This window comes from Numenius arquata, chromosome 1 (assembly GCF_964106895.1).
Source record: "Numenius arquata chromosome 1, bNumArq3.hap1.1, whole genome shotgun sequence".
Taxonomy (NCBI): Eukaryota; Metazoa; Chordata; class Aves; order Charadriiformes; family Scolopacidae; genus Numenius; species Numenius arquata.
The window spans coordinates 60,834,327-60,848,750 of NC_133576.1; the positions used below are offsets into that span (position 1 = coordinate 60,834,327).

Consider the following 14,424-nt stretch of genomic DNA (forward strand, 5'->3'; position numbering starts at 1 on the left):
AGCTGTTTCCACTTTTGAGTGGAACTGAAGAATCAGTTTGAGGTGAGGAAAAAATACCCTGGAGATAAATTCTAGTTGTGCCACCCCTCTTTTACCCACTGACTCAGGGATTAGGGAATTAGTTTTTTATCTCAGCATGAGAGTCTTGGAAACCGCACTTCACTCTGCAAAAGGACAGTGTCTCCAAGGAGAAAATTAGAAGGAATTTGGAGTGGGCTCTTCTCTTTCTCTTTTCACTGCACTTTATGTCTTTTACTTCTGAGGGTAGAAAGCAATTCTTCCTCTGACCCTTTCTTCAGTAAACTGCAGCAGCATAGTTTGTCCCCTGGTGGCATGTATGGTGTCTCTTGTGCCCAGCCAGCCAGAGGTGCTGGGCTCTGCCATCCCCATAGTCCACAGCCTGCTCTCCTGACTGCTTTGGCCCACAGGGTCCCCTGCAGCGCCACTGCTGAAACAGCTTTAACAGCAGAGATGTCATTGGCCATGTTTGCCTTCCTGCTTGGTTGTCCTAGAGCCTAGAGGTTCAGTCTCTCTTTCAAAAAGTGGGAACTCCAGGTCAAGTTCGTTCTTTTCCCAGTCCAGGGTGGGGACAGGACCAAAGAGACACAGCCCCCTTTTTGCTTCCAGTATTTCAGTTTGGCTGTTGACCCAGAAAATCAATTATAGTCACAGCCCTACGTAGTGCAGAATAAGGTAATATTCAGTATGACAGTGGTTATGGCTGGCCTATGTGGAGCGAAGACATCTGCAGAGGCTGCTTTCCATGTGCTGCCTCATTTACCCCACTATACTCCTTTACATTCTGCAAAGGAATCCTGTTTACTGTGCAGGTTTATTTAAAATTGAGATTCAGTACATTAAGAGAATACCAGCTTCTTTTTTTCCTTTGGCACAATAGTTCTACAGACTGGTAGATGAAGTTCAACTAATTTATATACTAACAATAGGGAGCTGATATTTCCCCTGATACTGAGACTTGGCAGAGAGGACCAGAAGGAAGTGTTTCAATCCAATATATAAGAGAACGGCAAAAGGAAAAAAAGAGACTTCCTCTTTATTATGTGAGGAGAATAATATATTAGAAATAATTTCCACCCATTAAAATGCCCTTTTGTTCTTACAGCCTGGTTTGGGATACATGATCAGTCCGGTTTTGATTGCTGCAATATCCCATCTTTGCTTCCTCGTATCTATAGCTTGCCTTTGCATATGTTACATGTGATGTAGTGTCTGAATGATTAAATTCACAGGTCATTAACCAGGACACTTATTACTAAAGAGTAGTGGTGAAAGTTTGGGCTATTCTGGCCCAGCTGTTACAGCTGGATTTTTGTGGTCCTCAAATCCAGTAATTTCTGGATACCTTCATCTTTAATCAACTGACCACCTGTAATTTAGTGAGCACTGGTGGACCAAGTTCTCTGAACAGAGGGGTATTTAAATCAGCTTTCTGTAGTTTTGCAAATCCCAAGGTTAAATACTAGGTTGAGAAGCTTCCCACAGAGTTCAAAGAAAAAGCTTTGTGCTGTGCCATCAGCTTTTTTGCTGTTTGCATGAGTTATCACTCTGATTACTGAATAGTATGTTTTTGCATTACAAGTGAATAATAACTGGAGGGGGAAAAAGGGAAGATTTTACACTATTCTTTTTTGTACACCACCAGCAGCACAGCAATGTTTCACTCGTTCATGTAAGGGAGGTTCTCTTTACTGAAGCACGTGGCTTCTGTGGCCTGTTTTGTCCTACCAGCATTAGGAAACTCCCTATTAGTGACTTATCCCTTCAAGGGTTATTTCAGCCTCAGAGTGTGGAGGGGCTTGTGTTATTTGTGAATCACACAGTGCAGGAGAGCTGAATTGCTCCAAGACTTCTCCGTTGGAGGCATGCCATAAAGCCTGATGTGTGTCTGATTCAGAAACCCTGGGGCAGCACGCGGTTTAACAGCAGAAGGGACTAGGAGAGATACTGCCAAGTCCCATGGAACCCAACACCAGGTTTCCCAACGTGGCAGAGGAGGAGAGGGAGATTTCTGATGCCAAGGTTTTCAAAACAATCAAGGAACAGCAGTAAGCTCTGTGATGCCTTGGGAAAGGGCTGATTTCCAACCACTCATTTTTGATAGCTTTAGGACACAGTCGAGCAATAAATGCCAGAAGAGTGCCACTCTCTTCTGCACTTTCACATTGGTTGCAGCTAAAATCCAAAAGCCTGGAGGTTTGTTTAACAGCCTATGGAGTGCAGTCCTGGGAACTAAAATTATCCAAATTATAAGCAATATGGAAAAAGTTGTGTTTCTGATGTGTTCAAATTTTTCGTTGATTTCTTGTCATCAAAACTAACTGTATAGTATAATGAACCTCTCCTTCTGAGAAGCACTGGAGTTTAATTTCTACAAGGACTCTTATCCAAAATGTTATTTTATATTGCTTAGTTCTAAAAGTAGAAATTTACAGTTGGAAAGTTTCAATCACAGAATGAAGTTAGGGTGGGCAAATTTTTTTTGCAATGGTTACTGTGTATGAATCAGAGGTCCATACCCAGTGAGGGTACATATGTTTTAAGAAGTTAACATGTGCAAAATACAGATACTGATACTTTAGCAGACAGCTGATGGCAGCAAAAGGCATTTATCGATTTCTGGAAAATAACACCTTACTAGTTTAAGTGAAATTTCTTAATGATAAACAAGTTATAGTACTAGTTTTTACCCAGCTTTTCAGCTGAGTTTAGCTTGTATACTAACACCACTGTTTTTCTGTGTCAACTCCGCACCAGATCAGAAGGATGTTTTCTATTAGTTTTGTCCATTCTGCTCAAGTGGACTTCATGGGAGACATGGGCTTAGGAAACCTACTGTGGTTCCCTGATTCTGGCTAACTGAAGTTCAGCAGTATTCATTATTATCGTATATTTTTGACATTCTCATCCCTGGCAAGTTTGTAATAAAAGGCTTGCATACACCCAGGTTTTCTTGGGTGAGCCCTCTCCTTCTGAATTGTGCAAATTTTAAATGCTGTAAAAGAGTGCCCAGAATTTCCAGATGGTAACCCTAATGGATCACACGCTTCTAATTTGGATGCTCTTCATCTGTAATCTTAAATGTGTTTAGGATTTCCAGCAATCACCACCCAGGCATGTACACACTGCTCTTTACCCATGCACAGGAATTCTGATGCTGTCAGAATCCTGCCTTCCTGAACATGCACTATATTATATATTCACTTTGAACTGCGTAATAAGACTTCAGTAGGTCCCTAAGTTCTTTTTTTTTTTTTTTTTTATTTCATTCAGTTCATTTATTCCATTCATGAACTAGTAGCCTACAAAGTTATGGTGAAAATAGTTGGAAAATATGTCCTGTCTTTCTGCTATTGATTCCAATTCACGTACCACTATTTCAATAGAAATTTGAATTTCTGGAATGACTTGTTACTGTATTTACTTGTTTTATTCCTGGTTATAGAGTCATAAGAGGCACAAAATAAGTTAGTGTCTCCTTTAAAGAGCAAAAATCAATGTCTCTTGAAGATTCTTTTTGTCCTTCTGAGACGGTATTTTTTTCCTCTGAATTAAGATTATGCTACTCAACTACTTTGATTTTTAAAGTATATAATTACATATCTTTTGAGTATCCTAATGCATTTTTTGCTTTCAAACTGCATATGAAAAAGGGATAATTGCTATGTCTCTGAAATTCATGCTTCTAATACATTTTAAGATATTTCTGGGGCAGATATTTGGAGGGCCTGTTATTATCATCTTCTTATTCCGGAGAACATCAGAGTTCATGGTCTCATTATAGTTGTTGATGTCTCTGAACATTATAACTTGCTATTTGACTAAAATGAAGGGCTGCTTCTTTTGATGACGTATAAATTAATTGGTGAAAATCCTGGTTTTAATGTAATTTAATAATTAAAAATATTTCAAGACAGATATGTTTTACTCAGTTAATTTGTAAAAAATCATAAAAGAGAGAAGGAGAGGAAAGAATGAAAACTAGCATAGGAAATATGTAAGAAAAGAAAAGGTAAATACAAGCTGTGTAAAGGCCTCAGTCCTATATTTGGAAATCTTGCTGTTGATTTAAATGGGAACAGGGACTTGCTCTGTAGCAGAATGACTGCTTATAAGATATGGGACTGTTGTTACGTAAAATGATTTTGTGTATTTGCTACATTTTTTTCACATCATGGAAAACACCCAAGAGCTAGAGACCCCCAGGCTAGCATTTAATGTCTAAAACAAGTTTAAAAAACCTCTTTTTTTTTTATTAGAAACCTGCAGTCTGTTGCAGCTCTCATTCTGCTGTCAAAAAAAAGGGTCTTTAATGAGGTAAAACATGAGCTTTTTGTGTCTGGGGACTTGGCAGAGGATGAACACTGGAGTCTCAGTTCGGCATCTGATGTACAATAGGTGATTTCACAAAGCACCTTTGCAGTTTGGCAGCCTTGTTTGCAAGAGACCTCGGGATTAAATGAGCCTATAGTGAATTACTTCACATTACCCCATAGAAACCGATCCTTGCCTCTGTAGGTCAAATCTGAAGTTAATTCACTAAAAGTACTGCAGTTTCGACTTTCCGTGCTGTTTTGGGCCTCAGATTACAGCAGGAGACATCTAGCTCAACTCAGTATCTACTTCAGCCTTTAGGTATTGGTATGAAATGTATTTATAGCTCTGAAATACACTGAAGAACTCAGTGAATATAGATGTGACACTCAATGAGAGACTTTTAAATTTTTTTTCACCTAAAAAATAATTTCCAGAGTCACCAAATTAAATCTTGCTGTAAATACCATGGGCTATGTTTAGGGAATTAGAACTAATATTATCCTAGTTCTTTCTACTCTGATTGTGACTGCTTACAAAGTACCATCCAGTTGTTATCATCCATTTTTAGGGGGGTGCTTCAGTTTCAGTACCCTAGTCTTTCAAACTTGGTATTGACATCCTTCTGTGATGGCAGGAGTGATTCAGGGCCTGTTGCTGTCAGCAGAAAAGGCCCTGGGTGGCTTTGGAGACTGCTGCACAGGTACTGCAGGGAATCAATAGCTATACCCATAAAAAATTTACTGGGATTAATTTGAGTGTTTTGTCTGCATCTTGAGTAGTAAAGTCTCAAGTGAGGTCCATGGAGTCAAACTGTGTATAAACCATTTGAAAGCACTGCAGCAAAACCCATGTGCTTTGACTGAACACTTAAATGAGCAATTAAATGCCCAAGTACCATGAACTTTGCATTGTGAATTAGGTATCTGGCTGCTATTTATTGATTAACTCCTCTACAAGCCCTAATAATGTCATTGTATAGTATTTTTCTCACAGTTTTGCCTCATTCCATGCAAAATATGTCTGGAAACTAGGTTTTTCTAAATACATTTTTTTATGTTCGGTTTGGAGGAAAAAAAAATATACACGCTCCTTCAGATTACTCTTTGTTGTACTTGCTCTTGGCTATTTGATTTAAATTTTACATGGCAGAGATCACGTCTCCTCTGGTTTTGTAAAGATCCATGGGTACTTTTATCATATAAAGGTGACAGAGGGTCTAATTCTAAGATTAGTTCTTAATAGATAAGGTTCTACGGGAGGCCATGAAACATTATGCATTATTAAATCCAGGTGTATAATTGCCTGCAGGATTGGGGTCTCGTATGTGAATTTTTTTAGTTCAGGCATGTTTGATGCAAATGTTGCAAGTTTTTAGTGCAGCTCTACTTTACTTAATTATGCTTGTAGTCTGACTGAGATATAAGGAGGCCAATTGACTTTCACAAGGTTCCTGAGGTTCCTTGACTCAATTAGTCAGCAGCCAGACTGAGTGACCTCCTTATTTAACACTCATGTCTTTCGCAAACTGTAGAAGACCTCTGCTTTGAGAATCTTAGAGATGGATGTTTACTAGCAGTATTTATTTGATAGAATCATAATTATTTCACATATCATTTTGTACTGCACTTGTACAATGCAGAAGTTAACTCAAGATATCATGAAAAAAGAGCTATGTTTTCAAATAAAGACAACTTTTCTAAATACACATATTGGATAAATTGTGGCATTTATCTGTTGGCCTAGGCTAGGGAAAATGGGAAGCTGTTTATTCTGCCCTCATGGGTAACCTGCCCCTTCAGTGTGCTTAGGACCCATGAGGTGGAATAACTGCAATGGGACCTCTACCTGGAAGAGCTCACAACAGCCCAATGTATGTTACTCACAAATAAAAATTATCCTGCATTTGATAATACCATTTGGAATGAAACTTTTAAAGACTGCACGTTTTCTCAATGCATAAGCTTGTAAGAAGGGAGAGGCATGAACAGTAAAAGCCAATATAGTGTATCAGCCCCATGTAATGGAACTATATGGTACATAGTGATCTGTTGCTATCTCCAGTTGTACGACTTGCAAAAGTAAGGGTAACTCATATGAGGGCTTCTGGAATAAAGTCCGGGATCGCCGTTTCAAAGCACGAAGCAGAATTGCTAAATAGTATTTTCCATTCTGTTACCAAAGTACAAGAAAGAACAAACTGAAAGCATCCCTTTCTCTTTGGCATATTTTCCACCACATGACAAAGCTACATAGACATGTTAGAAAAAAAGAACATGCTCTTTTAAACGTAGGGCTACATAAAGCAGGACAGATTCACTTGAAAATGATAAATAAATAAAAATCGTAAGAGTCTGTTTGCTTTATCCTCTAAATTTTTTGGTATCCTAAGTTTAAATAAAAAATTATTGAGTCTTAAACGTTGTCCGTGCCAGCATCTATTTAAAGCATTACAACTAGCATTATTGTGAGTCGTCGTTGCAAAGTAGGAGTGTAGTGTGTCCCAAATGTATAACCAACCTGAAAATCAGAGATGTGGCCTGTTAGTACTAGCTGTGGCTTTATTTATTCCTGTGACTCACCATCAAAGTTTGCAGTAGAGATCACGGAGATCGTGCAGTTTTTGTATTGCAAAGTGAATTGTACCTGAATTACTCTTGAAGAATTTTGGAGACTGGAAATAATTTTGGACACTATGACAGGTGTAGCTATGATCTCTTGGTTTTTGTCTGGATGTTTTTAATCTAGATTCTTTATCTAAACTTTTGAGTTAATGTACTAGCGGAACTTAAGGAGGATGGGAGAAATGCTTCAAAGCATTCAAAGCAAAACTTCAAAGAAAACCACGACATGAAGTGGAAGCAACATGACACTGCAGAACACCACAAACGTTCTTTCATTGCTTCTATTGTGCTCTCCTCTTGGAGCTCTTCAAAACCATATCTACTCCCACACTTTCTGTGAGTGTACCCTTGGTTTAAAGTGGGAACAGAAAGCATTGTGTTCATCTCACCCACAGTCATTGCCAAGCCTTGAGGTGGAACCTACATTTTTTTCTTGTGTCAATAGTCAAGTACAAGTATTGTACTCATATTCTAACTAGTAAACAGTGCTGCCTCAAGTGACTGAAAAAAATTTTCTCAGTTCCTTCAGGCTTGGATTACCTATTTAGTTCCAAATGTTTCAATGTTTATTTCAAACGAGGAAGCTGAACAATTGTTTTATTTTTAATTATGTTAGAAGTATCTTAAAAGTCTGACAAAGCATTATGTCCTAGTGGAACAAATAGAGCAACCAGAAACTTCACAAATAATGAATGCTGCAGTGTAATTTCCAATAGGAAATCTCAGTATAGGGAACAGGCAGGTCAGACCAGGTTTATCTTTGGTCGAGAGCCAAAAGCATCAGGAAAATAATGATAGTGATTTTGTATTCTTTCATTTTTGTAGACAACATGTGATAAGCATTGGAAAGAGTTATTGTTTATATTAACAGGGGGATTCATTATTAAATTACTTTTCTGTATTTAAACTAAAGCTAAGACTGAATGAAATAAAATTGTATACTATCCTCCCATACTTACTCTTAATATTTCATAAATTTTCTTACCTTCTATCATCTGCCGCCTAATATTCTATTTCATTCTTCGGTCTGCAAGAAAAAAACTTTAAATTAAATATAGTCTAGTGCCTGGGCACAAAGCCACTTTTAATGCTGTAATTCACTTCAACAGTTTTTGATCATTTCAGAACCAGTAACTGAGTCTCCTGTCACATATACATATTATTAGGTCACAAAAATTCAATTTCCATTCCAGTGTAAATTTTCAAATAGAGAGGAAGAACTTCTTTACGGTCAGGGTGACAGAGCACTGGAACAGGCTGGCCAGGGAGGTCGTGGAGTCCTCTTCTCTGGAGATTTTCAAGACCCACCTGGATGCAGTCCTGAGTAATGTGCTCTGGGCAATCCTGCTTCAGCAGGAGAGTTGGACTAGATGATCTCTAGAGGTCCCTTCCAACTCTGACAATCCTGTGATCCCGTTACACTTGTATTTTGGGTTTTTTTCCTTAATTAAGGCATTCCATTGCAATCTGTGTTTCAAAGAAAAGTGTTTGTCCACAGGTGAACACTACCTATCTTTACACAACTATTGCAGAGTTTTATAGATATTACAGTGATAGGATTGTGTATGGGATTGGGAGCAGAGACAATTAGGAATTGCTGGGTTTTTTAAATGCTAGTATATGTAGTTATTATTTTTTTCTCCAGGAAAGATCCATTTTTAAGAAAATTTCTGCAGAGAGAGCCAGAAATTGCTTGAGGGAAAGAGAAAGAAAAAACCATCTTTAGATGATAAGAAAACTTATCTTAGAAAACCATCTTTAGATGATAAGAAAACTTATCTTAGAATAACCTTTGTATTCTTCAGTAATGATTAGGGAAAACTCCTTGTGGAAGTTTGTAATTGTTTCTATAAGTGAACTTATATGTGAGGGGGGCACTTTGTGAAAGAGGTTGGTAGGAACTGCATGGTCCAGTCACAAGTAGGCTGCTAATTGACATTTAAGGCAAATTTTTCAAATCAATAATATGGGATACCAAAGTTCAAGTATATGTTCAATATAATATATATTAATGTTTAACTATTTATAAACATTGAAATCACAGCAGTAACATGAACCTCACACACTAGTATATTGATACACTGTGAGAAAATTGCTATGCAATTCAGAAAGAAAATAAAGCTCCTTATATGTGTAACTGTGTTGAAAGAATCTTCTTGTGGCCAAAGGAAATGTAGAAGCTAAAGCCTACAATTTTGCTTATCTCATGAAGTCTCTGACCAGTGTATTCAGTTAATACAGTTCTCTTTCTTTTACCATTCTGGAAAAGTTCTGCAGTCTTCATTAATTTTTTGCTAGAATGTATTCAATCAGCTGTGATTTTCCTCATATACGTTTCCCTCCCTGTGCTCCCACACTTTTGTTCCTTAAACCACGTGGACTTCCTTTCTCGATAGCTGCAACTGTTTCCGTGTCCCCATCTGTCTATTGCTCTCTTTAAAACTCTCCCTCAGAGAATATGCATCTAAGAAACTAATTTTTAAGATTTTTGACACTTTGACCTTTAATGACATCTGTGGGGCTTGTCGTCTTTCTCTGAGAGTCATATCTCAACATCCTGTACACTCAGGCAGCACTTCTCATCAGCTTGCTTGGTTTTATCTTATTGCAGTTAAGATCAGTCAGGAGCAAGCTCTGAAAGGGAAGGAGCTGAAGAGAAACAAACACAGCATGAAAGAAAAATTGCTGGGATCGGGACAAAATTGCATGGGGTTGAATAATGCATATTTACAGAAGTTATTTAATTTTTTCAAGAGATTTTTGACCACTCACAAATACATGCATATATATGTGTGTAGTGTATAAATACACACATATGCAGGTATATATTTTTATATATGTGTATGTGTGTGTATGTATGCATTTGTCGAAAACAATGGTTTCAGGCAGGCTGAAGTATTTCATGTCTTCAGCTTTTTATTTTCTGATACAGCTGCTCACATGCTCATGTAGTTGCTTTTCCATATTCTGATCATTCCCCGTGTAGTCTCCTACTCTTGCCACCTTGTGAACATTGATTCCAGCCTTGCTTTACTCCTTGTTGTCCAAGGTACTACTGCCAAAATTGTATGTCCCAGCCATTGCATCAGCCATGTCACTTCGCCGTTACTTCAGTATCCTCCTGTTTTGACATCCCTTGAATTGCAGCTTCTCAGGGTTCCTTTGAACAGCCTACATGGTGGTACTTCTGCTGCATCTCCTGTTTCTTCCCTGTTCTTCTCATTGTCTCAGCACTACCAGTTTTCAAATACACATCCATTTCTGACATTCAGTCCCCTTAGCTAGAGCAAAGCTCAGTGATTCAAGGCAAGGTCACTTCAGGCTCTAAGATGGCACTTCCAGAGCAGCAAAGTTCATATTTTTGCTTGTTCAGAATATTTGTCATAAGTCAAGGAATTAAAAAATAATTTTAATACAAGATTATATGATTTTTTTCATTTTTTTAATACTAGGATTTTTGCTTGTGATGTTTAAGTACTTTTGGGTGGGGACTAATTTTTTCTTTTACATTTATACAGTATCTAGCACAGCAGAGTTCTGATGTGTGACAGGAGACAGAAAGAGGAGTACAGTATGTCACTTCTGTTGCTTATTTGTCACTTTATTGCGAGTATTTCACAACTAATTCACTTTTAATCTTGGATCCAATATATAACAATATATATAACAATATAGTAAGTATTAAAACATGCAGGGGGAAATTTTTTAATGTTAGTTTTACGATTTTTTTACTTACAAACATTTGGGATACTTCTCTAATCATAAATGATTGTTTTTAAAGCCCAATCTATAATATTTACATATAAAGAACATAAACTAGTTTAATTTTGACCAACTATCACTCACCAGTAATCAATGGGTTATGGATAATTACCATTATTTTAAGTTTTAGCCTAAATTTTCTCACACATAAACAAGGTAGTATTTGAATAAGTGTCCCTGGAGGGAATGTTTCAGTGCTCAGCTCTGCCTTTAATTATTACAAATTTATTTTAACTTCACAATTGTTCACTAGTGACATTTTATTTACAGAGAAATGTCTCATGGACTAAAGAAGGAAAGTGTTTCAAGCAGGCTCAAAATTCAATGTTTTGTCCTTTCCTTTCTGTTGATAAGCATTATATTAATTGATTCTCTGAATATTGATTTATTTCGTGTGCTTATTTTTTTATAATTTGAAGGCTCACATCAGTCCTTGCATGTTGTAGAAGTGGCACAGTTCAGATGGATTCCTAGTGCCGGGTAACTGTCTGCATAATTACAAAGGGGCTTAAGGCTGAGCACATACTTATGCAGCTGATGAATTCCAGCCTAAATCCTCTGAGCCATTCCAGGAGGTGAGAAAAAGGCTCCCTTCCCACTCAGCAGATGTAGAAATAGGGCACTATCATTGCAAACGGCAAGGACTACCTGCCTACATATGATGGATTAGCTGAGTGGAATTCTTTGGAAGGAATTAGCTAAAGAACAACTCTTTAGGATAGACCAGTTCTTGGGAACCTTCTTAAAAAGTGCTTAGAGGAAACGTGCCAGTCTATAGATTTAACTGCATTATTTTGATAATTTAGATCTTTCTCATTAATTTAGACACTTTTCCCAAATTTGACAGGCACACCAATGTTGCAAACATGAATGTGGAACTCTCATAATACATCAAATGTGCTAAAAATGCAAAGCTGTATTCACTATAATACTTGACTATAATCCTTCCAAGGCTGTGGACTATGCTTTTACTCATTCTGTTACAGCTAGTGATACCACATTAGTATATTGCAATACTGCAGTATAGTATACGACATAATAATACAGTATCATATGTATTTTAATATACTACATCATGATATATAGGTACCCTGCAGTATTGCTGGTAATACAGCTGGTAGTATTGTAGCACTTTGCCAGCTGAGATTGATACTGTACTTTCTGCTTTGAGAGTGGTGGATGCTCAAGAATTTACCCAAGAATTTATTATTTTCTATTACTTCTCCTGTGACCAGAGGTTAGTTCCTTTCCTGGTGTGCGTAACCCAGCCCCAGTGCACGTGGGAGACTCTGGAAAGGTGGTAAATGCATTACAAAGTAGGCTATATGGGCAGCAGGACTAACAAAGCTACAATCACAGTGGTTTGTGCTTCAGTAGCCCCTCCAAATAAGCTTAGTTTCCTCCCATGCTCTGTGGATTCAGTTTTCCTTCCTTGCAATACTTTCTTGGAATGCCATGGGCATCCTCAGTGCCTCATCCCTCCCTTATGCTATCGGCTGGGCAAGCAGCAATGCAGCACAGCAAATGCTGCCAGAGTAGGTGCACACTCCAGCAGGCCCTGTGGGTGAGTTCGGTGCACACCAGAGTCTTCTTCCTCAGCAGGGTCTTTAACCGAGTCCTCACTTCACTATTCAGCAGTCAGTTTTAATGAACTTTGTAGGACTTCAACATACCCAAGACTCCTGTCTCTGTTTCTTTTGAAGCTAGCCATTCAGTTTGTAAGCTATTGCAAATGTAGCAGGTAGCTGCATGGAGGTATAACAGGCAGTCAGGTCAAAGTTAGAGAGAAGGATGAATTTAAATGAAACCCCACTGGAAACAGAGCCATTTCTATCCTCAATATATTCTCTCCCTCTAGAATGCTAAAAAGCTGCTTTTACACCCCCTGCTCTTCCCTCGTTCTCCAGAACAATTCTACACAGTTAGTTGGACCAAATTTTTTCGGGGAGTGGCTACTGTATTTCAGGGTGCCTGAAATATAATGCTTAATGGGGGCCTAATTTTTCTAGTGTTTTTAAAATCCATGCCTTTTAAATGTGTCCTTCAAATCCAAGGCGTCTGGAAAACCAACTGTAACTTTTCTAAGTAAGAAGTAGCTTAATTTTCGGAGGGGCTGCAAGACTTTCAGTGGTCATAAGCCTGAAGAAATAGTGTAGGCTCTAGAAACTGAGGGAAATGTCACTTACAGAAGTTCTGTGAGCAGTTTCAGCTGATCTGAGACCTCATCGATAGGATAGGTTCTGCTTCACCACTTGTTTTGAGATAGTTTGTTATCTACTGCCTCGCTGGTGCTGGCTGTTACAGTCGTGTTCCTTTGGGAAGGATTTGTTTTAATATTAAAATTAATATTTTGATGCTCTTGACTATATGCTCCCACATGCTGCAGTGCTGATGAAAGGGTGGGAGCAGGAATGTCTCTTTCGACAATGGGATGTTCTTAAGCTATTTTAATAACTTTTGAAATTAAGTCACTAACTGCCAAAAAAAAAAGTAAGGTAAATAAAATGAAGAGTCCCTGTCTGACTGTCTGGGGAAAGGAGCTTAAACAGAGACCTCCCTCTACTCGAGAAAAAGTGTGGGGTTTCATATGAGGGATTCTTTTCTGCAGTTTCAGAACCAGTCTCTGAGTCACATACCACACACTGACTTTGCTATCTAATTCCTCTCTTAAAAATTGCATCTACTGTAAATAAAATGCAAGGATGCCATCAACTCTGTCTGTGTCAATACATTTCTTTCTCACCAAGGAACTAACCCCACCCTGGAGTCCAGAACTTGCTGAGAATTCAGAAGCTGTGGCAGTACCACTCTGTAGTGCCATGATAGGCCAGGTAAGGAAACCTGCATTCATAATTAAGATTCCTGAACACAAACATATAGACGTCCAGTAATGAGTACATTTTCAGTGGTCACGTGAAATAAATGATGTCAGATAATGGAAGTAAATGAGGGCATTCTTTACTGTACTTTAAAGCAGAGCAAGTCTTTTTGGACATATACGTAAATTTAAAATAGATCTTTGAAGGGAAGTGAGACACATTCATAGCACAGGCCGTCATGCCGGTTCAAAATAAGTAAATAGAACATCATTAAATTATCAAGTTTAATGAGTAAGCAACATTAATTTGCAGCTGGAGCTCACTGGCTGTTTTGCAAATTGAATAATGTTTGACCAAGGAGTCATGATCACGCACCTCAGCTTATGCTTTTCTGATAACTGATACCGGTTATACAGTTATTCTGCCCCTTCCCTTTCTCTTTTATCATGACGTGTAGCATCAGACACTGACTTTATATTTTTCTTCAGTAATTTCCTCCCCCCTTTTAATATCACAACATCGGTGAAAAGTGGTGATCGATATAATTGCATTTTATGGTGCTTGAAGGGACTTAGTGAGTCAGGATTACTTTTTAGTGAACCGACGAGATGCTGGCTGTGATGTGAAGGCTGCCTGGCGATTTCTCGCCCTTCAGCACCTTGTTCTCCCTGCTCGGTCACAGCTCACCACCTCCTCGGTTTTTCTGCTCCAAGTCTCCATGGAGCTGCCTTGCAAACTGGATCTCTTACACTGGTTTGAAGTACATTCCCATTCCCTCCTCCCTTCTTTCACAGGTTTATTTTTAAGCCAGGCCTGGCTTGCCACGCAGCCGCGTGGAGCGGTGCCAGGAGGGGTAGGGCAGTGGGGAGGGCAGGCCTGAGCCTCCT

At 38.5% G+C, this 14,424-nt stretch overlaps 1 protein-coding gene across 4 annotated transcripts in view; it reads left to right on the plus strand.

Moving 5' to 3' along the window:
- The window catches only part of MID1 (midline 1), a 184,288-nt gene that overhangs the window by 101,990 nt on the left and 67,874 nt on the right, over positions 1 to 14,424 (plus strand). The window contains exon 3 of one of the 4 annotated variants that reach the window (XM_074157086.1): positions 13,466 to 13,549. The exons of the other annotated variants lie outside the window; for them this stretch is intronic. Coding sequence (XP_074013187.1) covers positions 13,466 to 13,549 — 84 coding nt within the window. The remainder of the gene's footprint in view (positions 1 to 13,465; positions 13,550 to 14,424) is intronic. 4 annotated transcript variants of the gene reach the window in all.